This window comes from Acinonyx jubatus, chromosome C2 (genome assembly GCF_027475565.1).
Source record: "Acinonyx jubatus isolate Ajub_Pintada_27869175 chromosome C2, VMU_Ajub_asm_v1.0, whole genome shotgun sequence".
NCBI lineage: Eukaryota > Metazoa > Chordata > Mammalia > Carnivora > Felidae > Acinonyx > Acinonyx jubatus.
Genome location: NC_069384.1, coordinates 57,299,857 through 57,327,503, shown reverse-complemented (window position 1 = coordinate 57,327,503; position 27,647 = coordinate 57,299,857). Strand labels below are relative to the sequence as shown.

The following is a 27,647-nucleotide window of genomic DNA, read 5'->3' as shown; positions in this document are numbered from 1 at the left end:
TCCTGAATTCACTTAATTAAAAGGAATTTAAAGCAAGCTTCTTGGGAAGCTGGTCTCTACATAAAATAGGAAATTCAAACCACACACCCTGAAATGATACATTTCATTAAAACACAATGGTAATTCAGATTACACGGTGACCTACAGCCACGGAAGGAAGACTGAGACGAGAGTTAAGTGAATAGTAGGAGAAAAAGAAACGCCTTATCACATCTCTGGGTGGCACTGGGGAAGTGGGGATGGTGACCCCATGACAAAGAACTTCTGACCTCACATATTTAAGAAAATCTCTCCCCCCCCACCCCCTAGATACTACTTCGCCTTTGGTGAGCCCTTCTAACTTTGAAGCCCATTAGCCCCCTCCAAGCTGGTTTACTGAAACCCATACTCCCACCACACACCATTCAATGTCTCTCTCGGTGCCTCTAGGCTATGTGTTCTCAATGGGGTAACATTCTGTCCCAGGGGACAGAAATCAGTTCTTGGGGGATGAAAAAAATCCCACTCTTTTTATGTATAAAGCAACACAGTACTTCAACAGATATACAGTATACCTGTGGTATTAAAATATCATTGTGTGTGGAGGGGGAGTGGTAAACAGGATAGAAATGGCTAAAGAGATTCCTTAAGTGATAAAAAAACAAAAGGCTGAGAAATATCACTCTAGACTGAACTCTCTGGTAGCTAAATGGACATCTGACTTGTCCAGGCTGGACCTCTGGCCCTGCACCTCTTCTTATCCTTAACCGGCATGTCTCTCAATGCCTCCAGCGACTGTTTCTCTATGGACATCCATCCATAAGTTGCCCCAGTACTGGAAGGTTCTCTTCCCTGCTGCCAGAACACTCATAAATTGGGAACCAACTCAATTCCCTCTTGTCCAGTTATCTTCTGAATATTCCCACTAGGCATCTCCAAGTTCAACAAGTAATTTCTCTGCCTCCTCAGCCCCAAAGGACCTAGACTTGACATTTACAAGGTACCAACTGAGCAAGAGGAATGTTCAGTCCTGAGACCCAACTTGATGAATTACCATAGCTCTGAATAAGCTAGATGGAGAGTGACCACAGTGGGTAAGAGCATGGGGTCTGGTGCCAGGTTGCCTAAGTTCATAATTGTGGCTCTACTGCTTACTAGCTATGGGACTGAAGTGCTGTGCCTCAGTTTCCTCATTTGTGAAATGGAAATAACAACAGTACCAACATAAATGGTTTGTGGTTAAGGTTAGATGATTAACTCAGGTAAGCATTTGGAAGAGTCCCTGGCCAACAGAATGAGCCCAAACATATCATTATTATTATTTCACTATTAAAGAATTTGTGTCATCTTCCACTTGGATGATATTATCTGGTTTTTAAATAATGTTGTGAAACTTCATTAAACATTTTATATTCAGGATCTACTGTGGCGGTTGAATAGGAAAAATGAAATTAGCAGTTGAACTGATTTATTTTAGGTTACATCCAGAACCAACACCAAAAAGAGGAAGTTCAGATCATCATATTTACAGTTTAAGTGTAAGCTGGCACTAAACATAAAATAATAAATTATCTCTAGTCTGCTCCCATGTAAATAACTCAGGAATAAATAAACACACTGACTACAGAATTTGAAAGTATAGGAGAGGAAGTTCCAAGGATATTCTTTATTCTTGAACTTTCTATTTTTAACATCATAGCATTAGACATCCTCAAGAGATTTCTGTACTAAAACAAGTACAGAAAAACAAATCCAGCCTCTTTCTATTATTTGAAACGGAAAAAACGGCAATGCCTTCCCGACCCATCAGTGTTCACAAACATTGCGGCAACACTCAAACGCTGAGATACCCATCCAAGAAAAGAATTTTTCCATAATATAGTTTAAACACCAAATACCAGAATCAACAATACTTTCAGAAGTTTCTCCATATTTTCTTACACATTTGAAAATATTGATGCATAGTTCCTAGGCACAGGGGCATGACCAAGTTGATGTTAATTTGCCTCTCTCAATATGCTTCATCACCTCCTAATTTTCTTTGCATGTATGGGCTTTTCAGGCCTCTTGGGCTCACCTGTTTTATTCATAGGCTTTTCACTGTCTTAGAAGACATTCTCACCGACATGGGAAGTGGAGAGCACATCCACATAACTCAAGCCTGCTGGGTGAGCCGCTAAGCCATGGATAACAACATTCTCCATCTTCTCGCCTGGATATCCCTGCAACTTCAAGGTGTTTGCCAGCCTACATGAGTGAATTCATTCTGAGGGGATTTTGACTCGTGAATTCCAGGTGAAATGAATTTACAAGTTGTTACAGCAAACATTTAGCCAGTGAGCCTTCATAGCGGGGTCATGGTAGGGATGTTTGGAACTAATGTCTCACAGTTACCAAAGCTTTTATGTACATGTTTGTGTGTATATGCTGACACTAAAATTGGCCCATCTGAGATGAAATCCAGATAAACTTCTTATTCAGGAGGAAAAAGACACCATGCTACAATTACTTCGAAAAGTATGCTTTTAAGAATCGAAAAAAAAAGGCACCACTTCATGGGAAGTATTTTTACTAATATCAACAGAGAGCTTCAAATAAACATAATAATTATTACGCAAAATTTCTTTTAAAGACAATTATTATCTTGAGCTCATTTTTTAAGGTGCCATCTAAACTCCACGTAAACTCCAGACTTTTATCAGGACTTAATCGTATCATCTCTATCGACACCTAAGACAGTCTGGTCCATTGCGAGCTTGCTCTTAAAACGTATATTGAAAGTGTACGCATTGTCTATTAGGAATGTCAGAATGTTCAATTAGGGCTTGTCTATTTTATCTCAGTTTGAACTTTGGGTCACATGGTTTGTCATTTACATGTTCTTTCCCTGATTATTAGCCTATACCCTGTCAAGTGAGGCCAGAGTAATGCAGGCAGCTTGCAAGAAAACAGATGCAGTTGTTTACCCAGTTACCCATTGGAGCTGATGCTGCAGAAAATGGCACTGAATGCCAAATTAATTTTGCCAAATTAAGGTAAAATACAGATGCTAAAAAAAATGTCCAGGGCAAGTTAATAAGATCTGAGCTGCAAGGAAGACTCCTCCCCTTCCCCAAACAGCAAGAACTAAAGGATATTAAGGATACCCAAATGCAAAAGACCACAACCTTGCTTACACTCTATTGTAACAGAGCTACGTCATTCATACGACCAGAAGGCTTCTGGGTAAGAATATAGGCTCAACTAGACCCAAAGTGCAAACAGCAGAAGAGAAGCAGTACCATACTTTAAAAAGGGAAAAGATATTACGTGTTTAAGCCAAAGAAAGAGACTAATCTTCTCCCATCTCTTAAGGAGGAAAGGAAGAGAGAACAGATCCCAAATGGAACTGGGATCAGCACCTGAGAGGCCCAGCTGAATGGCTCCTCCAGGTACTGTCTGTCCATCTCTGAGGTTCAGAGATGACAGCCTGGTGCCTTGTTAAGCCATTTTATTTAATTAATTTATTTTTTAAAAAAAATTTTTTTTAACGTTTATTTATTTTTGAGACAGAGAGAGACAGAGCATGAACGGGGGAGGGTCAGAGAGAGGGAGACACAGAATCCGAAACAGGCTCCAGACTCTGAGCTGTCAGCACAGAGCCCGATACGGGGCTCGAACTCACGGACCGCGAGATCATGACCTGAACCGAAGTCAGCCGCTTAACCGACTGAGCCACCCAGGCGCCCCCAATTAATTTATTTTTTAAATATATTTTTTTTATCTTCTTAAGTCTATTTATTTATTTTGAGAGAGGGAGGGAGAGGCAGAGAGAGAGAGAGAGAGAGAAAATCTCAAGCAGCCTCTGCGCTGTCAGTGCAGAGCCTGACATGGGGCTCAAACTCACAAACCATGAGATCATGACCTGAGCCAAAATCAAGAGTCGGATGCTTTGTTAAGTCATTTTAAAGGGTTAAATTTTTTCTGAGAAAATAAGAGGATTTTATGCCTTGATTTACCTAGAACCCAGATGACTCTGTTCTTCATACAATTTTTTTTATGTTTCTTTTTGAGAGAGAGAGAGAGAGAGAGCGCACGAGCGAGCATGAGTGGGGGAGGGGTAGAGAGAGGGGGGAGACACACAGAATCTGAAGGATTGGAGACACCACTACTTAATTTTAGAAATGGCTAAACATACACCTCAGTATGCACATGGAACTTATCAGCAAGGCCAAGTTTAGAAAGAAGAGCTATTTAGGAACTACTCACTCCCTTAGCACCAGTGTCCACTCTCAGACTCAGATGGTGACAAGGAATACGAGGGACCCCTCTGGTCCTTCAGAGATCATTGGCTCAACTGGACTCCAGATCCCTTACTGTTCAGCTCTTTCTGTGGATGTCCGTTCAGCTCCTTCTCTGGCATCTTCCTGACTCATGACAGCCAGTTCTGTCAGGACTGTGGGCTCCCAGGGACAGCCATGTGGACGGGTGCACCAGCAGAGCGGGAGCTGAAGGGACCAGTCCACAGGGGACCTTGGGTAAACTGCAAATTTGGTGCCAGATGACACAGGTTCTTACCAGTGACTTCTTATAAAATAGGCAAGATTTTTTTAAAAAGAAAGAAAGAGAGAGAGAGAAAGAAAAGCTCTTTTTAGTGCACATAGTAAACTCTTTATCTCGAATATGAACATGTGATAAGGAAAAAAAGGTCCTTTTTAATACATACTCTCCTCTAAGCAGAGTGAGTCCTGGTAACTGTGGTATCTTTTGTTTGCTAAGCACAGCTGAAATATTCATCTTGGGCACCAACGGCTTCAGACACACTTGAAGCAGTATTAAGCGGGGGTGGGACGCGCGAGCTTGGAGACAGAAACTTGGAAGGCCCTGAAGGGCTCTGCTGAGGAAAGGGAGACAGGAGGGTGGGAGGCCCGGAGGAAGGCTGGGAATCCGAAGGGGGAACAAAGAGGGAATCACAGGGGCTGCAGGGCTCAAGGGAGACTCAGGGAGGGAACAAACCTAATAGGGAGTTTTCAAAAGTGTGGTACCGTCTCAGTTCTGCCTTTTTCTCTAAGTCGAGAACCAGTAGGGTTTAACGAGACAGTGAAGGGGTGCTGCACTATTAAGCTGCTCAAAGCAAACCGTGTCTCTGTCCAGCCCTGCTTATGGCCCTGTCACAGCAGGGCTCCCCTTCGCGGGACTGTCCCTCTCTGCCTCTCGCACCCTGCCTGGGCTGGAGTCTGCAGGCAGGGGTACACCTGGCTGGGGAGTGGGGGTGGTGCCACATGAAGGTGGGAGAAGGCGGGAAAGCAGGAGGAGGCTTCTCTCTGATTGAGATGGTCTTCAAAAAGATCCCTTTACGAAAAGTCTTTTCTTAAGTATGCTGGAATTAAAACCCTACCACAGGGCTAGCAAGGTTAAGCATCCATAAAAGCAAGATGTATAAATTTTAGGGCCATTCTACGGAGAAAGGCAATGTATCAAGACACAAGAGCACAATGCAGAAAAGGAGACAAACGCCAGGAAGAGCGAGTTTCACAAATGCTACTGAGGTCACGAGAGCAGCCACACGATATACTGTTCAATTAATCCATACAAATAGGAGGCTGCAAGTGTGAGTCAGGGAATACCTTTCTGTTAGTTGACTAAGGATTTACGACCACAAGGCGAGTCCAGCTCAAGCTTGCCACTGCCCAGAAGAGCACTGCAACCGTGCAGAGTAGAGCATTCTGGAGCTGACGTGGCACCGCTGCGCATGTGGCTGAGCATGCTGCTTCCTGCTGCGTGGTGCTGCTGAGCATGTTGTCTCACTGCTGGGACTCACACGCTTCCATTCTGTTCCTCCACAGACAGAGGTAAGCTCGATGAGCTGCCCATAAATAATAAATGCCTTGGCTTCGTGTGTGCATTTGCCTTCTTTAAAGGCACCGGATTCCCAGAAAGGATGAACGACCCCAGGGGCGAGGCTTGCAAGCTCTGAGCAGCCTTTTATCTGTTCTTGGAGTGCCATCATCTAAGGAAACCTCCCAGGGACAATGGTATCTAGAATAAGCATTTAGAAAACAGAGGCCAGCCCAATCTTTCCTTTCCTTTTCTCCAGTGATGTAAGGACAAAAAAGATCGAGGATCAATGCATAGGTGACGTGTTCCTTCACCCCACCACCTTTCCGGCTCACCTACTATTGGACTATTTCTCTCAATTCTCCAACAAGCTCCTGAAAGGTACAGACAGAATCGCCAGACTCTGCACTTCCACTAACAATTAAAAGTCAAGTCTCGGGGCACCTGGGTGGCTCAGTCGGTTAAGTGTCTGACTTCAGCTCAGGTCATGATCTCACGGTTCATGGGTTCGAGCCCCGCATCGGGCTCTGTGCTGACAGCTCGGAGCCTGGAGCCTGCTTCGGCTTCTGTGACTCCCTCTCTCTCTCTGCCCCTCACCGGCTCACACTCTGTCTCCCTCTCTCTCAAAAATAAATAAACATAAGAAAAATTAAAAAAAAAAGTCAAGTCTCCTTGTAGTGTACGTAATGATATCTCCCTCCCACGTGTATGAAAAGGATGGTTGTGAGAATTACTGGAGGGAGGAAGGAACCTTCGCTCGTTGGGGCAAGAACTTGATTTATAGCAGTTCTGCCCAACAGTTAGGCTGAGATAGTTTGTTTCACCAAATAAACAGTTAAGGCAAAATAAAATCAAAGGATGAATTCATCCAGCTATTGTTTTTCACCTCTGCTCTTATTGATTTCAATATAGTTACCCCTCTCAAAAAATAAAGACTTCGAAAAGAACTGGGTCAATGACATAAATAAATCCAATTTTCAGACCTTTTTTCAGAGTAGAAACTTTTTCTTTGATTGCTGGACCCTTGGTGCCAGGGACCAGATGTTATCTCTGAAAGAAATTTCACCTATGGGAGAGCCATTTGGCCTAGTTCCATTTAAATTTCCCCATCTGAAGGAAGAATTTATTTTGGACGAATCATGTATCGAGTACATATTTCTTTAAAAATTAACTCCTTTTCCCTCTGCCCCTGGAGCTCATGCAAACCTCTTTATCAGAGAGCTAAAAGTATCCCAAAGACAATCTGTTGACCTCCCCAGCATTTGCATTCCATTCCTTCGTCATGTACTCGGCGGGTGATCCCTGGTAAGGGCTCACGTCTGACAATAACAACTACTTCAATCTGCCGAGTATTTATTATGTACCCAAATGTCCAGCTGGGCATTTTGCTTACACGATCTCATTTTATGATAGGAAAAGATAGGATTCAGTAGGCAGAGAGGGAAAGGATAGGACCTGAGGTCCTGGGTGGGGAAAAACACGTATTTTGGAACAATGCTGGGAGTGTCTGACCACAGCAAACCCCCTCAGGCATAAGGTTCCTCTTAAGAATGTAACAGAGACCACCTACTCCCCCCAGATTTCTCTCAGGAATTTGACAAAAGACCTGACTAAAAATGAGTAGACCATAAAACCTATGACCCACAAGGAATGATGTGGCCTTAGACCGTCCCTCATACAATGGAAACAAGCCAATCAGGAATGGACAACCCAGCACCTAGAGTTAGTTATCCAGCCAATAAAGGTAAAATGTGAGAAGGAACAAGGGAGAAGTTGGGGGGGTGGGGATGACCAGAACCTTATAAAACAAGGACCCTTTCCTATTATCGGTGGGCACTCACTTTCAAATGCCCCCTCTCTGTAAAGAGAGCTTTCTTACTGTTCTTCCTTTCTAATCTTATACTCTAATAAACTTTTGCCTGCTGCTCATTTTGTGTCCACCTCTTTCTTCATTCTTCCAAGTGGCAAGACCACGAACCCCGGGGATTGAGGTAAAAAATCCCACAACATTTTCATCTCTGCCACAATCCTGCAGGGCAGTGATTACCAGCGTTTTACAGATGAGGAACTGAGGGACAGGCTGGTTTTGCAACTAAGTTCAGGGCTACAGAGATCTCAAGTGGCCTGGGACAGAAATCCGAGTCTGTTCAACAAGAATCCACACAAAGCGGCTCTAGGGATATTGTTGCTTCCATATCCTTAATGATTAAATAAGTCAAATGCACTGCATATTTACTTCTGAAAACATGGTGATCGCAGGGTTTGTTTTTAGTGCTAAATACCTGCCCTCATCCCAATGCAGGAACTTGAAGGAGAGATTAAAGTGACTCTCTATTTTGTAAAGACATGAATAATTTCTATGTAGGGACACACGAGGGCACTGTAACCTTCTCTCAGTTGAGGAAACATTTTCTTTGTAGTTCCTCAGCTCAGAGCTTTCAATCCCAGTGCTGGTTCTGCTCTGATTACTTGTGTGAACTTCACGTTGCAAATTCACACTGGAGGTTGGTCGCTCCATTTGCAAATTTAGGAAGGTGGGTCAAATGAGCCTTAGGATCTCTTCTTCCTTAAGAACCGGATGATTCCAATTTAGTAACAGTTCACTAACGGAATTCGTGACCCTATTTTAACAAGGATTATTAATCATTGCAAAGCAATAAGATACGTTTCTTTCATACTGCCTATACTTAAGCAGAAAATGTGCTTATGGACTTGACTCATCATATTTGCAAGAAGCAAATCAATACAAGCCTGAGGGGTGGTCTTTTATTTATGTTTGGCTCATCTGAGCATTTTGTGAAGTTGCTGGAGAAATTCCCCTTCACACAGGTGGAGGTCCTCATTTTCCCATCTTGCGATTGGCTAGCGGTGGATCTGCACATTGAACACACTGGCCAGTAGCTCACTTCTTGTTCAACCTTTATGTGACAGCTCCTTTCACTCCAAAGACTGGCGTTTGATGGCTCTGTGGGACATCTTTATGAAATTTATTGTGGGGACTTTAAAAAAAACACCTTCATTGTCACTTAGCTCGGCTGAAATTTTTCACAGGGCAGGGTTATTTTAAGATTCATTTGACAAACTGCAGAATGGTCACGATCCAGGGAAGCTCCTCGGCTAGGTCCCCTCAGGAACGAGGGTTTTTTTCTCTGTCCTGTAAATGAAAGACTAAGCTTGGCACTCTGACAGAGGAAAGGGAAAAGGGAGGAGGAGAAATCCAACAAGTAGCAGTCTAAATTACATGAAATGATAGGTTTAAAGGAGATTTGTACATTACACACAGCAGGGAAAGTGAATGAAAACACACCCCACTCTGGAAGATGAGTGTCCTGACAAGCTTACACACATGCTCAAAGCCTCTGCTGATCTTTTGGTATCAAGGCAGAAAGATTTTTTTCTCTGCTGGAACCTTGCTGGGCGATTACTACACAGACCACTTAAACCACTGGGCTGCTTCTGTTCTGAGTCAATAAAAAGTCTCCTAGATGTTTGGTCTTGAAAAAAAAAAAAAAAAAAAGATGTGGCTTGTTCAGCCAGAACAGGTTAGCAGGCAGTCTTTCAAACACAACCATCCTCATGGGTACTCAGGCATTAGAGTCCTGGCATGGCAACAAACGCCTCAGATGAAAAGAAAACTGTTCTTTATTACCACCAACAAGAGGAAGTGAAGTTGCAGTCCAGCACTGGGTCAATCTCCATCTCCATAAATGTCTTTTACTCAAGAGCACTTAAATGGATTTGGCAAGATCTAGTTTTTACGGCTCTAGCACTGTTATCAGGACTTTTGTGGCAATTTGCTTAACTTCTCTGAACTTCAAGTTTCTTCATTTGTAAAATGGAGATAATAGTACTTGCATCACTGGGTTGTAAAGCTTAACCAGGTTTACATCAATCAAGTGCAGCAATCTCAGGCACCTAGTAAATGCTTTATACGTGTTATATAAATTCTTCTATTATTTTAATTTAATTTAATTTTATTTTATGTTATCTTATCTCATCTCATCTCATCTCATCTCATCTCATCTCATCTCATCTCATCTCATCTCATCTTATTAAGCCTTGGGATACCCTGAGAGGACTTTGCTAGGCACTTACAAGATTTTGTCTTACCTTAGGTATTTCTACTTTCTCTTTGTGTCCTAGTTTCTCCTTAAATTAGCTAGAAATATGTGTTCTTTTTCCTTAAATTTTCTGTAGATATTTCCAAATTCCATCTCCCTCTCTTTGGCTCCTCCTTTTTATTTGCACAAGGTACTTATTCTGAACCAAACACTGAGTATATAGAGGTGACAAAACACTGCCGTGTGTAGTGGAAAGACAGGTAAGCAGTCCCAATGGCATACAATGCGTCCCCTAATGGAGGTGTGCACAGAAATGACACTGAGCTGTTTCTTGCAGGAGGAGTTGTCTTGGGCCAAGTGAAGTGGGGGCTGTCGGGAGGGAGGCTGTGATGTGTGATGATAGAGGAACGAGCGGGTACAAAGACTGGAGTTATGAAAAGGGATTGCATTTTCTTTCAGGGTTTTCTCTGGTTCCTAAATTGCCACTGGCTTGCTACAGTCTGCCAGATAAAGCATGAAGTGCTCCACACCACACTGAAAACCTCTCTCAATCTGCCTTAAGTCTGTCTGCCCAGTCCTCTCCCACCTCCTTCTGTCACTCCTTCTCTGTCCCCTGAAGGTACCCTTGTTTTCCCATCTCTGATTTCATTCCTTTGGTTCTCTGTGTCTAGGATGCCCCTCTTTCCCATATCAAAATCCTCCCCATCCTCCACCAGCTCCCAGGTGTCCTCCCAGGGCAGCTTAAACCCCATCTGCAAGTACCTGTTCCCTTCCACACTTTGTCCCTAGCACACTTTGCTTACTTCTTTACTGTTGCATTCACCACATTCTGCTCTCATTTGCTTTACTTGAACCTTAGTATCTCTCCTACAAGATTATACACTACACCTATGTTTCAAAGATTTCCTATAGTATCCAGTATGATGCTAGGTATACATTAGACAATCAAAAAGGCTTATTACTAACATAGCTGTGTATCCAAAATTCATGTTTATTTTGTGTTAAGCAACATTCTAAGCACATTGCAGGTATATCTCATTCAATTCTGAAACAACTTTGTTGTGTAGGAAAAAGAATGTAACTTTGCCCAAGGAGAGGGCTGGTCTTTTTCCTTGGCCCTGGGAGGTGAGGTAATCTCTGGAACCCTTGGAATAGCTTGCCTGATATGAGCATCCTTATTTACCTGGGGACTTTGGGGCCACATCAAAAAAATCTAAGGATGAGATTTATGGTAATGGCTTTGCGTCATGTAGATATAGGCTTGACCTCAGAGGGGCTGGATACTGAGGTCAGCCATGTGGAGCCTCAGTACAGACTCTGGACCCCAAGGCTCAGGTGAGCTGCCCCGGCCAGCAGTACTTTGTGCATACTGTCGCCCGTCAATTCCAGGACAGTAGCGCTGTTCATAGCTCCAGGCGATGGAACAACAGAGGTTCCACATTTGGAACTGTGCCTTGTGCACCTCTTCACTTGGACAATTTTAACCGGTAGCTTTTAGCTGTAACAAACAGTAACTGTGAGTATAACAGTTTGCAGTGAGTTGTCAGTCCTTCTAGCAAATTATCTGGCAAAACTAAGGGTGATCTTGAAGACCCCCAAACTGGCAATTGATGTCAGAATGAGGGCAGATTTATGGACTGTGTTTTCTCTAACCTTGTGCTTATGAAGTAGATACTGTAATTATTTCCATTTTATGGATGGGAAAATTAAGGGACAGAGAGATTACACTTTTCATTCAAGGTAATGTAACTAGTAATTAGGATTTGATCCTAAGTATGCTAAAACAGAACCCTTCTCAACTACTCTGAACTACTTCTTTACCCTGTTTCTCATGTGTATAAAAACTAAAAATAGAGATAAAAAATATTAAGAACAGACCTAAAAATGAACATGTCTTTAAATGATGAAAATGTTTAGGGCAGCTTTTATAGAAAACATCTTGTGTTATGGATCAGGTATTTCATCTCTATGAATGTGGAAATGTGATATGAACAAATTGTAATTTTGCATGTTAAAGTAGGTCTGTTGGCCTGAGCTTAGAACATACCCATTTGCAAAGTTATATATAAGAAATGGGCCTTGTGGTTACGGGATATAGCAAAAGATTTGCTTAAAAAAACAAAACAAAACAGAAAACCCTCACAGTCCTTGGAAATAAATTCATTGTCCCCTGCCTTTTCATTTTAATTACCTGTATGTGACCCAGGTCACAATCATTTGTCTGTGAGCTCACTGACTCTGCCAAGTAGATTCAACCGCTTTTCTCGTTGTGCTCCCACGGACTTTTGTCCACACGTGATGAACCTGGGACACTGTGTGGCAATTATCTCCATATCTGTCACTGCCATCTGACTGTGAATTTTTCAGGGTGGGAGCATATCTTATCACACCCATACCCCTACAGTTCCTAAGTTTCTGGCATATAGTAGGCACCGAATAATACGTGTATGCAGAATAAATGCAAGCATGATTGCTTGAATGAACAGATGAGAGAGTTGCTTAGGACAGGTAAGCCTAGGGACTCTGATCCTTTCCCAAACTTCTCTTTGGTCCATCCATCCTCTTTAAACAGGCTGAGTTCACTGTCTGCACCTCCTCACCCCCAGCACCTATATGCCTTGTTCCATTTATCTCCATCTGTCCTAGCTTGAGTTATTTGGGTCAACGAGGAGGAATATGTCAGAAAACACACAGGACAAAAATAAACCAAAAAGGATGACTAAAGGAGGAGCTATAATAAAACACTGAATTGAACAATTTAAAAGGAAAAGTCCCAGAGAGTAGATTTCCTACAACTTATGCCTGTGTAAAGTATTTTCTAATAACATCTCTAATAACATTTCTAATAACATGGGTCTCCCATGTCACACACCTGAATTAGGTCCTTGGGGAAAATACAGCATTTGTAGAGAATTTGACTCCATGCTGACAAGTGCAGAAAGGCTGAGGCATCTTTGGCCTTTACAGAATCAAGTCAACATGAGTCCAAGGCTCGAGATCAGGGGACCATTTAGCAGACTCCCAAACCACAGAATAACATCTTTAAACCTTGTTGGCCCAAAGGGATAAACTTTACCTATCCGATTGGATTATTTTCCATAGGACATGTGGTAGAGTATTAATAATAACTGTCAATCTGCCTGGAAAATCTGAGAGAGCCATGTGGCCAATTTAATTTTTAATCAGGTGCCTACTGAATTCAGAATTATTCACAAGGCAACAAAGCAACTGGGTAAGGCAAAACACTGGAAAGCAGAGGATGCTGATCAATTTCTTTTTATGCACTCAGAAGCCAAGAGGCATCCCACTGCCTGAGGACCAATATCAGCCCAGGAATCCAGAGAGCTACTCCTGGTCTACCCCTCCCTGGCTGGATGAGCTAGACAGTTGGAGTAAATCAGGGATTTTAGTGGTGCTTTTCAGACCTGGAATGTTGTCAAAAGAGGTAGTTATATGTCAAACAAATACAAGCAGGGCTTGTTAAAGGTCTGCCCCAACAGTCCCCACTTCTGGCCTTGAGGAAGGAGTCCTGAGGGGCACCAAGCCTCACAGGGGCTCTGCAGGGCACCATGAGAATCCAACTGCCCTAGTTATTCTCTGAATTGGCCCAACATCCTAGGGTTTATGTGAGTCAAAGGGGTTTCAATTCCGTGTATGGGAGGCATTAAAAAAAATTTTTTTAATGTTTATTTACTTTTGAGAGAGAAACAGAGACAGAGTACGAGTGGGGAGGGGCAGAGAGAGAGGGAGACACAGAATCCAAACCAGGCTTCAGGCTCTGAGCTATAAGCAGAGCCCGACGCGGGGCTTGAACCCATGGACCACGAGATCATGACCTGAGCCGAAGTCAGACGCTTAACTGACTGAGCCACCTGGGTGCCCAGCACCCAGTCCTCTACAGATGGATGGGTATCTATTTTCTTTTGAAAGACTCTTCCTCAGATAATCCAGTCGACTCTGATCCCCACCCCAAAGTAAGAGATTGTATAGGTAATTCATTAATCAGAAATTTTTTCTCTATTTTGCTAATTATCACTCTACTTTGTATCTGAACAGATGGCATCATCATTGGTAGAGTAACACCTCACAAAGGGCACTTGATCATCCCCTGATAAGCCTTCTCAGTTCTAAGATAATCACATTCTCTTTAACAACCTTTCAGTTTTTAACAAAAAAATAAGACTAATACAAACGTTCAGGGGAAAAGTAGAAAATGTTTAGGGTAGAAGAAAAACCTATATTAAACTAAATATTCTACTACAAAATTCTCCTGCTTTTATGAAGCCTTTAGTGTAACCCTAGATATGAGTGTGTGGCATAAATGGGATGTGATGACGTGGTAAAGTTACTAAAGTTTCCATTTCACAGCTGGTTTGTGCTGGAGTACACAGAGCTAACCTCGACTCCCACCCCCAAACTGCCACTGTAGTTGAAGAAATCATTAAACAAGACATGATAGAATTCATGCAGAATGAGTGAATGCTAGATGAGCTTCCGAGTGTTGCTCATTTGGGACTAGAAGTTCAGGACAGAGTTCTTGAACAAAGTAAAATTATATATATATGATTTTACATATATATATATATTACTTATATATATATACACACATACATACATATATACAAGGCACTAATTTCAAACTCAAATCATCTTATATTAGACATAATAGTAGCTGTGGGTGAGGGTAGAGGGTTGGGCAAATTGTGAAAAGTGAGATTGAACTCTGCAATAATTTCCACTGGGTGCTGTCTATGCCCTTCTCCCAATTCTGGTAAGTCCCACAGGTACCTCGACCTCAGCATGCCCCAAACTAAGCACATCTGCTTCCCTCCACCACCTGTAACTTGCTCCTTCTTCTCTGCCCTTATTTTCACCCTCCAATGAATTGCCAACTCCTATGGATACTTGCTCCAGTATATCTCCAGTGTCTCCCCTTTTCCTTCATGCACACTGTCCCTGTCCTCAGGGCCACATCTCCTCCCGCTTGGATGGCCTCATCAACAACCTCACTCCCAACTCTAATACATTTCGTGGACTGCAGCCAGAGCGGTCTTTCCAAAACATGAAGCTGACCTTGTCATTCACCTTCTTAACATGCCTTATTAGACCTCCCTGTGTCTTGCCGCCTTATTCCTTGCCCCTCTCCTCCTTGCAACTGACAGTACAACTAGTGTGAACGATTCTGGTGTGTTTAGTGGGTCACTTTCTCTCGTAGAGGTCTTCGCCCATATTGCTTCCTCTCCTAGAACACTTCTCCTTGCTTCTCTTATCCTGGGGGCTAATATCTGTGCATCCTTCCAACTGAAGTTTATTCAACACTTCCTCTAGGAGGCCTCCCTAGACTCCCAAGTCTTGGTAAATGCTTGTTATATGCTCCTTTCAGCAGTAACTTCTACTTCCCTAATCATTCTATGTAGTATATCATAGTATATTGTGTTAGAACTACTTGAGGTTTTGTTTTGTTTTGTTTTGTTTTTTAGGAAAGCAGTGACTCATCACATCCAGTATAACTGCTCGATTAAATGTCCATTTCTCCAACTAGAGTGTAAGCTCTTTGTAGGCAGGAGCAGCGTGTAATGATCATCACTGAACCGCTAGTGTCTAGGAGGGGGCCTGGCATGTGAGAGGAAATCAATATGTATGTACTAAATAGAATGAAAGAAATAAGTTTCCCATATTATCCCTCAGCATTCCTAATAACTGATGTGTCACTTTGTTTCTATTCATCCGTATGAGGTTATTTGAGGGCTTTTCACCCATTCCTGACCAAGTCTTTCAATGGCTGCTGTTTGCCCTGGGATAATGTTTCAGGTTTAATCTAGCATGGCACACCAGGCTCATTAGCCTACTTTCCCCGACTCGTCTCTGTTCCTTTGTTTAAATGAAATCTATGTTCTGACCACACCAGACTCCTCGGGTTTCCTCAAGGTCACGCTAATCTCTCGCTCCACAGTACCTCTGCATTGTGACAATCTTCCCTCTACCTGTAACACCTGGCTATTTACTACTTGCTCTTTGATTCCACAAAGGTCATCCCTTGAAAGCCCAACTGACTGGGCTTCCTGCCTCCTACCAGCAACGGAAGTGGGAACCGGCTTTCTGAGTGTTACAGCACCCCACTCATTCTTCTCCCTAGGGTTTGAATTTTGACTTTCTTCTAAGATCATAATTTCATGAAGAGAAGGGAGAAGAATCTTCTGCTGTCCATATTCACCTCATCTAACACAGCACCTGGCACAAAAGGTGCTCAACGAATATCCTTTGAGTACATGATTTCCTTGAAATGAATACATTTTTTCAAACGTAGGTAATGAAAACCAAAATTAAGCACCTGCAATTATTTTTAGCCAAATTGACACAATGTGCTCACGTATTTCTTATGAAGATCCATACAGGCACCTCCTGTCAGGTCAATGACCTGAACTCCAACCCAGGGACGAAGGAGGGCTACTGTCTTCACCTTTATCTCTGGCATTTTTTCATCCAGTTTCAATTATACTTTATAAGAATATTGCTTCCAACAAAGAAGCCTTCAAATCATACATGTTCATAAAATATTCATCTCAATCTGACAGAGTCTAAGAACTGTTCAGTTCCACCATTACTGCAGACTGCTGTGCACCCCAAGACGTTAGCTTTACAGGGTACAAATGCTTCCTACTTCTCTCTTTATTTTGATCTTGTCAGGTCTGTACAGAGGAAAAAATTACTGACAGAACGTTCTCTGGAAAAAAATAATACCTTATAGCCAATAGTTCTAGGATAATTGGAAATTCAAAAACAACAACAACAACACCTGTCATTCTCTTAGAAAATTCCAGCTGCTTAGTAGAAGATGCATCCAAGGAAGACTGGCTGACCCTTCATGGTTATCACAACCTATATCTCCCCCTTAGAGCAATGCAAGGCCTCTGGGGCCAAACCCATTTCATCTTGGAGCTACCAGAGGCCTACTAATGTAATCCTCCACTGGCTGATTGATCCTTCTGGGCACTCAGCAATAGAATCCAAATTCCCATAGCTGAAAGAAGGTGAAGGGCCCTCGCTGCTCAACCAGGTACAGAACTACTCAAACCCACCCAGCCAGTTCGGTTCTCCATGTGTGTTCAAATCCTTTCCCTCCCTCCCTCCTTCCCTCCTCCCTCCCTTCCTCCCTCCCTCCCTCCCTCTCTCTCTCTCTCTCACACACACACACATACACACACACACACATACACACACACACACACATACACACACACATACACACACACACACACACCTACTACAATGTCTATAAATAATCCCTCCTCTGAAGACCTGGTTTGAAACTCTAATTAGAGTTACTCAGCATTTGTAAAGAGGTCCAATCTTTTCCCAAAGGCAAAGCATCTCACTAACATTCCCTTCAGTGTGCCTGAACTTAGAAGTTCTTAGGGGCCTGGGAGAGACTGGAGCCAACCTGTCCCACAGAGATGGGGGCAGGGGGTGGCGGGGGTGGTGGTGGTGGCCAGATCAGCTCATGTGATAGAAGCTGATTCTCAGCTTCAGAAGCAAATCTGAAACAGCAGCCTGTAGTTGAAGGCCGTGGGCTCCTAGGATTTGAGAGGTCAGTAGGAATGTTTTGCAGGATCTTTATCAAGGGAAAACAGTAAGAGGCATGAGAATTTGGGCTCTTCTGAGGGTGAGGCCAAGGTCAGAGCTCAGTGTGCCTGCACTGGGCAATGGGTGGTGGTGTGTGTGTTTGGAGATTGTGAGGTTATTCTGATGGCTGCGGAGAGAGTTATAAAGTATGTAAAAAGACCTATTCAAAGGAAAGCATTCTGTAACATCCCTACTCCGGAGCTGGGAGCACAATGACTAGGCAAGGAGGGCCAGTGATGGGGAAATGAGAAGAGCAGAAGAGGAGTTCCCAGTGTGGTCCTGTCAAAGAGAGTTGTGTCTTTTCCAAAGTCTTGGGATGGCTGCAGATGACAAAGTTGGACAGCTGAATGTGGGATGAGAGGACACAGTAAGTAGCTGAAGAGGAGTTTCTGGCTCTCTTGGTCAGCCCTCATCCTGCAACTTACAGCTCCTTTGGTACTCACATCCTGGGCAACCCTCCAGGTACCCTTCCCTTAATTCAAAGTCCCTTGAGGGGATGACCAAGTTATCCTGATCTGATCAGACAGGGAACACTGAGCCACATGGCTTAATTGGAAGGTCGGCTCCTTAACTAGACTGCAAATTACTTTAGGGTATGGATTGATCTTATACTTTTTCTTGGTTGTCCATTCCAGGTGCAGGTTTTTAATAAAGGACCATCATACTTAATTTTCTAAAGACACATTATTTTGTGACAGAAACTATTCTAAGCAAGCTATATGAATGAATTTATTTAACTTTCACACTAACTAAATGAGGTAGTGCCATTATTATCTTTGTTTTACAGAGAAGAAAACTGTAGCACAGAGAGGTTAAGTAACTTGCCCAAGGTCACAAAATCATGAGGGACAGAGTTGGGGTTCAGATCCAGACAGAGTGGCTCTAGCATTAACACTCTAAACCAATCCATGGTTCTGCTTCTTACAGACACGTGTGGTTCTTGAATTTCTTGTGGCTTTTGTGTGATTGGGGGGCAAGGGTGGGGAAATCTAAGGATGTGATGGGCTTTCTTAGAATTAGAAGAAACAGCTACTAATAAGAACACCAAAGTCATAGCCTCTTTTTATTACTCACCATTACCACCCAGAGGAAAAAAAATGAAAACCAACTAAAACTATTCTCACTTAAGAGTCCATTTTGGTCCCATTAGATTGTTTTGCTTGATTGGGTCAATCCTGGTAAAGTCAGCTTGGTCCTTGGTTTTCCACAGCCTCAAATCCTGTAGGAGGATGGGTTTCTTTCTAAGGCCAACTCATGGTTCATGCTACCCTCAAAGCAGAGCCAACCTAAACTTCTTGTACCACAGTGTATGTTATGCTGTTTTGGGTCCCCAAATCTCTGTTAGATGCACCAGACCTAATCCAACTTCCCAAAGCAGGATTTGAGTAATGATCCTGCCCCTGTAGTAATGTTGTCTACATGTCATGCGTGTGGGATGTGAGAAGAGCTAAAGAAATCACCAGGTGGCCAAAGGCAGAGCTGCATGGGACATGGGACAAGGATAGAATTCCAGAAAGGTAAAGAAGGGGATGATCGTCAGTAAGATGAGAATGGAGAAGGGTCTGGGAATTGGAGAACACTGAGGAGCATCTGAGCAAGGGCTGACACTGGAAAAGGAGAGGCCAGGTCAGTGGAAGAAAGGTGAAGAGGGGAATGAGAAATGAGAGCAGACTGAGGCTGAGGCCAGACAGGTAACACGAGAAGCTGAAATTTGACAAGGGAAGAAAGGAGGCAGAGAGGATGCCGGGAGAAAGAATTGTTCCTAGGACAGAAGTTACATCAGAATTCTGCATCTGACCCTCCTGACCATTTTGCTCTGCCTCAGAATTTTCATTTTTTTACATTTATTTATTTATTTATTTGAGAGACAGAGAGAGACAGAGCACAAGTGGGGGAGGGGCAGAGAGAGAAGGAGACACAATCCGAAGCAGGCTCCAGGCTCTGAGCTATCAGCATGGAGCCCGACTCGGGGCTTGAACTCACAAACCGTGAAATCATGACCTGAGATGAAGTTGGATGCTTAATCCACTGAGCCACCCCGGTGCCCCCAGAATTTTCATTTCTAACGGGGCTCAGTGATGAGCCTGTCTAGACCTATGGGAACATTATGCAGAAGTAACAAGAAATGGTCAGAAAACATTCAGGTTGCTTCATATGGTTTTTTCACCACGTAAGCCTCACTCACCTATTCAGTTTAGCTCTGATCACAATGGAACAGGACGGTGGCTGTGAGCAAGCCACTCTCCAGCATCCTTACTCCCCAGTTCCATGCATTCCATTATTCACTCATCATCAATGACCAAGATACCTCCCTGTACTAGGAGCTAGGATTATAAAGAGAAATCAGTCATACTCTCCGTGTGCAAGTTGTTCATAGACGATGTGGAAGACAGATAGCTAAAAATAATAATGTGATTAGAAGTGCTGGGACACAGGTACTAACAAAGCATTACTGGGAGGCAAGAAAGTCAGTCCTTCAACCACTTCCCGTATATACCCCCATCCCTTACCTGAATTGGCTCATTTCACCAGGAAAGTCCCCTTCCAACCCAGATCTCCTAGCCACATCCCTTGAAATTTTGACCATTCTTCAAACCTCAGGTTAAATGCCATTTTTTTCAACAAAGCAGTTCCTCATCTGAAAAGTAGGGACTAATGGGAATTAATCTTTCTATTCCGTGTGCCTCTATAACACCTTCTTTATATCTCTGTTTTAATATTTACCCCAATCATTTTTCATTATGTACAGTAATATATGTATATAAAACTACATCGTAAGCTCCTTTACACTAGGGTTGATGCCTGATTCATCTTTGGGTCTTCCCCCAGGCCTGAGCATGGAAGTTTCTTAAAATGTACTCAGGGTCAGCTTATCTAGAGCCACTAATCTACAGTCCCTTTTAGGACGCTAAAGTGAGAGGGCCTTGCTTCATTTTGGCAATTGTGAGTACTTGTTTGCACATGCCAAAATCATCTCTTGTTTTAAAGAGGCCTAAAAGAAATGGCTTTTAGACCTAACATAAGTCATTCTTCCCATCTCTTTTCACATTTAGGTAAAGAACAGTTATTAAAAAAAACCAAAACCTCCAATTAATCAAAATATTTTTAATTTGGAAAAGACTCTATATTTAATTTAACCCAATGTCTTAATTACAAATGAGGAAATTAAGTCCCGAGCAATTCAGATACTTCTTCAGTATCAAACAGCCAGAATCAACAATATCAAATTTCTTAAGTTCAAGGCTCTCTCCGATAGACTTTAAAGAGTTTACCTTCAATAAAAAGAAGGGGGAAAGCATGGTTTAAAAGAGAAGGAATACACTAAAATACAAAAAAAGAGTTCATTTAAAAGCTATGCAAATTACAGAAAAAATTTTTCCTACCAGTCCATTTGTCCAAAAAGAATATCATGCTTTCATTAACATCAGTGAAAATATATGTAGATTTTGAAGCCTAATTTACAAATCTGATTTTTGCAATTTCCAGATCCTTTACCCTTGGGGTCCCCAGTCATTCTAAACACTTGGCAATGAGATTCATTCTGAGGTTCTTGTCCGGGATATTTCAATATATTTGGGTGATGTTGGCCATTAACAGGTGTCCTTAACAGTTGTGTAAGTAAAATAATACATCAAGGCTTTGTTGAGAGGTGCACATTCACACATGTTCTCTCCCATCACGACTTAGGCAAATGCAGCCGATGCACTTCAATCTAACAGTTTACTCGATTCCAGTTCTGTTATTGCCTTTTCTCTGACCTTTCCCAGGTCACTGCTGTCCCACCCCCATCCTGACAGATTTGACACAATCTTACAGACATCCCACATCGTCGGTCAGACACAGGAGCACACGCCCACATACATACCACACAAAATAGATTTAAGCAATACATTTGAATTTGAAACTTATTGGGTTTTAGTTTTAAACAGGGATACTTCTGTACCTATATATATATATATATATATATACACACACACACACACACACACACACACACACTCACACATATATCATATAAAATACATATATACATATGAAATTATAAACATGAAAATATATATTACTCATATATATGATATTTATACAAATATGAGTGTCTATCTATCTCTTCCCAGTGATACATAATCACTCAGATAAAGACCACCTGATTTTAAAAATTATTTCACTGCTGCAGAGGACAGTCTGTGAAAACTGGTTTTTAGCTAGAGACTACCACCCCCTCCCCCAATACACACACACACACACACACACACACAGCTGCTCTGCCCTTTCCAAGGCCCCCCTTGGAGGCACAGGGATAGTGTATGGGTTTGGAGCCAGCTAGATAGGGGCTTGAATGTTAGTACTGTTATTCACTATTTGTGTGATCTTAAAAAAAATTAACCTCTCTGGACAAGAACGTTCTTATTTCCAAAATGAGGATGTTAGTACCTATCTTGGAGGTGTAAAGATCTGAGGCAATGTTTGCCAGTGGGTGCTGCAGGTTAGTGCTTAGTAAATAATAACTATTACGATGAAGGTGATTATGGAGGGGAAGAGGGTGAGGGCAGATGGGGGAGGAAGATGATGAATACCACTTCCTGAATGCCTTCTGTATTTCAGAATTTCTCAGCAAGGCTTGGCAGAGCTTGACTGCTAGCCATTAGCTAGGGAATATTCAGCTTGAGGTAGGGGAAAGAAAAGCGGTGGGGAGGGGGCAGGGTTGGGTGGGGGTGGGTCCATAAATGGCTAGCACTTAATATGTGATTTTCCTGTGTTGGACTTATGCAGACATATACTCAAGCCCCTTCCACTGCTGGGGAAAGGGCATTCACAGAAGTGAATTCAGCATGTTGGGGAGTCAGAGTCAAGGTCATTTTTCCTTTCTCTCTCTCTCTCTCTTTCTTTTTTTTCCCCCTGCATAGAAGGACCAGACTTCACAAAGCAGGGTGAACAAATCCTGTGTCTTCCATGGTGGCTAATCATAGCATTTCCAGTTACAGCATCAAGCTCTGGCTGTTTTGCCCCCCTCCCCTGGTAATTCTAGTAATTCTAGAGAGATACCCTGTAGATTGCAGAACAAATGCCCAGCTCCCTTCTGGAGTCACGGTGTCAGAGTGCAAGGCCACAGGCAGAACTGCTGCTGTGCTTTGAGCCGTCCAAAGTACAACAGGAAGGAGGAAGCTCCAACCTACCCGGACATGCCCAGAATGACAGAGCCATTTAGGGCCTGCCTAAGATGCCATGCTGTTTGCAAACACATACTACCTGCCACACCATCTGACCAAACAATTCCACCGGAAAGCCCGAAGACAAATGACTAATGTTAAAAGAAGCCTGTGTATCATCTCAGTGATGACTCCACAGGCGTCAATTAAACATGGAAAAGACCTGTTCAGAAGCATGACCATCAGGCATTTCCCAAGGAGCTATAGTCAATGGCTGATAAAACACAAGTGATCATAACCATAAAGAGATTTAGCAGCCCTCTCTTTGCTCAAAAGCAACAAGAGCCCACAGGGACAATGAACCTGGAAGACCTCCAAAAAAAAGAGGCAAGTAAGGAAAAGGCTGCATCTGAAGCCAGCCCCGCTCTTCCTCATGCATAGAAAGCAAAGATCTGGGTTGCATGAGGTCATCTTTTCAGCCACTAAAAAATCAGACTGCTCCCAGGGATGCCTGGGAGTTTGTCTGGTAGTCTAGGGGTGAACATCAACTGTTATGTCTCCAGGTGGGAGAAACATTGGCAGTAGTCCCTCCCCTGCCCCTAGGGGTACTTTTCAAGTTGAGGCGGCTGGAACTTTGTCCAGCACAGCAGACCAGGATCACTGTAGGCCACACGTCCTTCCCTAGAAACCATGCTTTAACCAGCCTTTGAGTGGAAGGAAGAGGACACATTTAATAAATTTAATGAGAGTGATGCCAAGGCATAAAACCCCCAGGCGAGAAACAGTGGCTGGAGCAGAAGTGCTTTTCAAGGCTTTAGTTCTAGATCAGTCAGGCAGACACCTGTATATATAGAGAGAAATCTTCAAACACCAGCTCATCACACCTAATGACTGCCTGTGACCTCTGATGAGCATTTGTATTCTCTAATTCTGGCTTTTCCAACAGCAAAAACATGTGTCTTTATACTCAGTCCTGGTTCTGAACCTGTTCTCTAATGCTAATCTTTGTTTACTTCGTTTCTTTGTTTGTTTGTTTTTCGTATATGCAAGGTCGGATGAATGAGACACGAAATACTTTTCAGTTTTGATTTTGATCCAGATCGAAAATTGTCAATGGCTCTTTATTCATTACTCTTGAGCTCTCCTTTTTTCTTTAAGTGACTCAGGTAAATGCACCCCTCACGTGGCCTGGTTCCAACATTAAGAATGTAACATTCTTAGCATGAGGCTGTCAAGTAAAAACAAAACCAAACAAAACCAAAAGACCCAAACAAACAAATAAACAAAAAATGGTGTTCCATTCTTCTGAGTCTCTTTTGCCAATGATGCAGTGTACTTAAATCTGTTTATGGCAGCTGCTTCAGTGTTAAGTTTTTGGTTGGAAATAAAAAGAGGTTTGGTAAGGTCACTGACAATTATTTTCTCAGCGCAACAGAAAAGCAACCCAATCCATTAATGACACTAAAATGGCAGAAGCAAACACAGTGGGAACAAGTAGGAATAGAAGAGTACCTGGGATTGCCAGATTGGAAAGGGGGACGTTGTGGAGGTGAGGGGGGAGCGAGGCCATCCAGTCGGCATTGCAGACCTCCGATGATGTCTTTGTCCCGGTGGGGTTGGGGGAGCAGATGGTCCCCATCCTGAGTTTCCTCCTTACCTTCCTAACTGCTAGCATCCCTCTTTGTCAGTCAACAAACTGCCCGGTGCCACTCACTCCGTGATCATCATGGTCCAGACTCTAGACATTCCAGGGCCACCTTTGTCACGCCAGTCTTGCCAAAGGGCCTTCTGCCTGGGAGACGGGGCAAATAGATGGTTCCCTACCCCCCACACCCACCCCCCAGCACCCGCAGTCCCCACCCTCTCTGGCCCAGCCACTGTTCCACTCCCTTAATCTGCTCAGACCTGGCTCCGTTAAACTTCTTACGTTCCCCTCTGGAGCCGGGGTTAGGTAGGCCCCTAGAGATAAATCTTACAGAAACTGAACGTCCGACGAGCAGCCACGCCCGGAGCCACTCACACGACAGGTGCCCACACGGCACACAGAGAAGCCGGTGGGTCTACACACACGTGAGCGCCCGGCCGCAACATCACGAGCCAGATTTACCCCGCTAGTGTGTCACTGGGCTGGCACCGAAGCTGGGCCTGCCTACTACTCCTCCCCCGGCTTCTCAGCACACACTCCCCCTGCCCTGTGGCTTCCCGAAGGCGCTCAGAAGTGTAACCGGCGGCACCCGGACTCCCTGCAGCCCCGCCCCGCACTGCCGGGCAGATTTGCCGGGCTACGCGGCCCGTGATTGGCCGCTGGCGGAGCGCGCTCCGATTGGCTGGCGCCCTCCCGGGCTGCCCCTCCGAGCGCTCCCACCCTTCCGCGGCCGGGTCCCCTCCCTCCGCTACTTCTGCCTCAGTGAAGCTAGGCAGGCGCCGCTGCGGGGACTGCAGGCAGGGAAACTTGCTGGCCTGGGCTGGTCAGACCTCAGACAGGTCTTACCTCCGGCCTTCCACGCAGCCAGCACTCAGATGTTGAACACGACCACAAATGTCTCTTTCCTTCCTTCTTTCCCGTAGACACACACACGCTGACAATTACATAGAACGTATTACACTTTCCATAAACCACAGAGGCAGCAGACATACGGGAAGTAAAGAGGCTGAGAAACGTGCAATATCTCATACTTGGATGACAACGTCAAGGATGGTTTGTTTCAACCGTTACATAATGAAGATTCACTTGCCCCTTTTCCCCATTTTACGGAGGAGGGGATCGTGATAACTTACATTTGTATTATTTTGTTATTTGAAACCTTCTTGCAAATTCTTTGTTCCATTTGCTCTTCACACTACCCACATAAGGCAGGGAGGGTTGCTGGGGCATTCAGGGAGCAGTTCCTATGTCGGCACTAGTTGGAAATCCTATTTCGGAATGAAATCCTCAAGCCCAGAGGCTTTGTAGGCACACAAACCCATTTCCATGCTTTCTGCAATATTCCCTATTCCTTCAAATGGTACTTTTTCATGGTGGTAAACTATAGGGTCTCTAATGACTCGAGAACATTGCACATTGATAATCACAAAAACATCTTGGCAAACTGGCAAATTAAGAAAAACAACCTGGAACTTGATAGTGAGGGCCTGGAAGGCTTCAGGTCAGGCAGATCCTGGCTGACTCAGGAGGGGCTTATATGAAAAGCAAACAGCAAGCTTTGCTGAGGGAAAACTGAAGGCTGACATTTAATTACCGAATGACCACCCCCCACCCCAACCCCACAGCAGCAATGCCTGCGCCCCAGCCTGTACCCAGCATTTCAGTACACAGAACTCTTGCTGCCTATGACTCCCTTTTGACATCTTACTAAAGGTTCCTCTTCTAGGCTATTTTTAACATTCATTTAAGCCTGTTTTTTCAGCGCTCTGAGCTGCATGGTATTACAGAAAGTTTTTTTTTTCCCCCTTAGAGGAGTATCCCTTGTTTAATAAAAAGAAAGTGTACACTATTTATCATGTATCTTCTGATATTTAAAGGGCACTTCAATATAGCGCTCTTTTTTCAAGTACACCACAGGATATTGAGAATATGTTGTCTGTTTGAGTCCACAATTTTTTTTTTTTTTCCTCAGAGAAAAATCACTCTGTAAAGGACGAGCACAACATTTACTTTTGAAATGTCACCTTTCTGGGCTTTCCTTGAGCTTCAAACCTTTTAAAAAGAATTTCTAAACACAAAACTTTATGCAACTGACCAAGGCAAGCAAAATGTGTGCTTTAAGCTCTATTGTGGAATGTCCATTTCAATGTCTTTTCTTCCCCTTGAGTTTTGAGCTCTTCGAGGAAGGAGTGAGCATATTAAAAAAGCGTGAAACTTTAGACTTAGAGACAGCACTGTGAAAATTCAAACACCAGAGAAGTGGAGTCACTGAAGATGAGAAGGTTTGCACCTCTATGAAATTGGCAGCTTTTTTGATCACAACTACTTGATTTGGACAAGAAAACAGCTCCAAAGAAGGCAACACTCTCTTCGTATGTTTTTCATATGTTCTTGAGTCAGTCCTGGGAGAGATCTTGCAGATGAAATCACGGTATTTGTACTTGGTGTCCAGCGGGTGCTGTTTGTTAGAAGGAGGCAGAAGCTTGGGGGTTCTCTGCAGTGTCTTAGAGGGATGATTTTCACACATTAAGGTGTAAATCTATCATATTCTGATTGCACTGTTCTGAGATGGGCACAGATTCTGCATTCCTAAGTATGTGGCTGTGCTGGTTCAGACCACACTCGTAGGTAGCAAAAGCCTTAGAATACAGGCTCATGTTTGATAGGTGGGAACGTGTATTGCTTTTGTTCTTTCTTTTCCAAGGTTTTATAATATTTTTACATCGCTTTTGTAATTTAAAAACCTTGCGTGAAGAATCTCAGCTGAGAATCTGTAAGTATAAGGTAATGATTTTTCTTTCATATAATGTAATGGAAACCAAATTATCAGTGGGATTTTTTATACTATGCCAGAGATATTTAGGGGAAAAAATATATATTTTTAAATTTACATTCAAATTAGATAACACACAGTGTAGTCTTGGCTTCAGGAGTAGAACCCAGTGACTCATCGCTTACATATAACACCCAGTGCTCATCCCAACCAGTGCCCTCCTTAATGCCCATCACCCATTTAGCCCATCCCACTACCCACCTCCCCTCTAGCAGCCCTCACTTGGTTCTCTGTATTTAGGAGTCTCCTATGGTTTGCCTCCCTCTGTTTTTTATCTTATTTTTCCTTCCTTTCCCCAATGTTCATCTGGTTTCTCAAATCCCACATATGAGTGAAATCATATAATATTTATTTCTCTCTGACTGACTTCTCTTGCTTAGCATAGCACCCTCTAGTTCCATCCACGTTGTTGCAAATGGCAAGATTTCATTCTTTTTCATCGTCGAGTAGTATTCCATTATATAAATACACCACCTGTTCTTTATCCATTCATCAGTCGATGGAAATTTGGGCTCTGGGAAAATAATTTTAAAATAAAAGTA

At 43.2% G+C, this 27,647-nt stretch overlaps 1 protein-coding gene across 5 annotated transcripts in view; it reads right to left on the bottom strand.

The window, feature by feature from the left end:
- The window catches only part of PLCXD2 (phosphatidylinositol specific phospholipase C X domain containing 2), a 50,581-nt gene extending 25,692 nt beyond the window's left edge, over positions 1-24,889 (bottom strand). The window contains exons 1-2 of one of the 5 annotated variants that reach the window (XM_027077692.2): positions 24,533-24,889; positions 24,140-24,419 (exon numbers count right to left, since the gene is read on the bottom strand). In XM_027077692.2, the coding sequence (XP_026933493.1) occupies positions 24,140-24,302 (163 nt within the window). In that variant the 5' untranslated portion in view covers positions 24,303-24,419; positions 24,533-24,889. Of the gene's footprint in view, positions 1-24,139 lie in introns of all 5 variants that reach the window. The other 4 variants (XM_053220838.1, XM_027077691.2, XM_053220839.1 and 1 more) reach the window with 4 other exon arrangements.
- Positions 24,890-27,647: the final 2,758 nt, after the last annotated feature.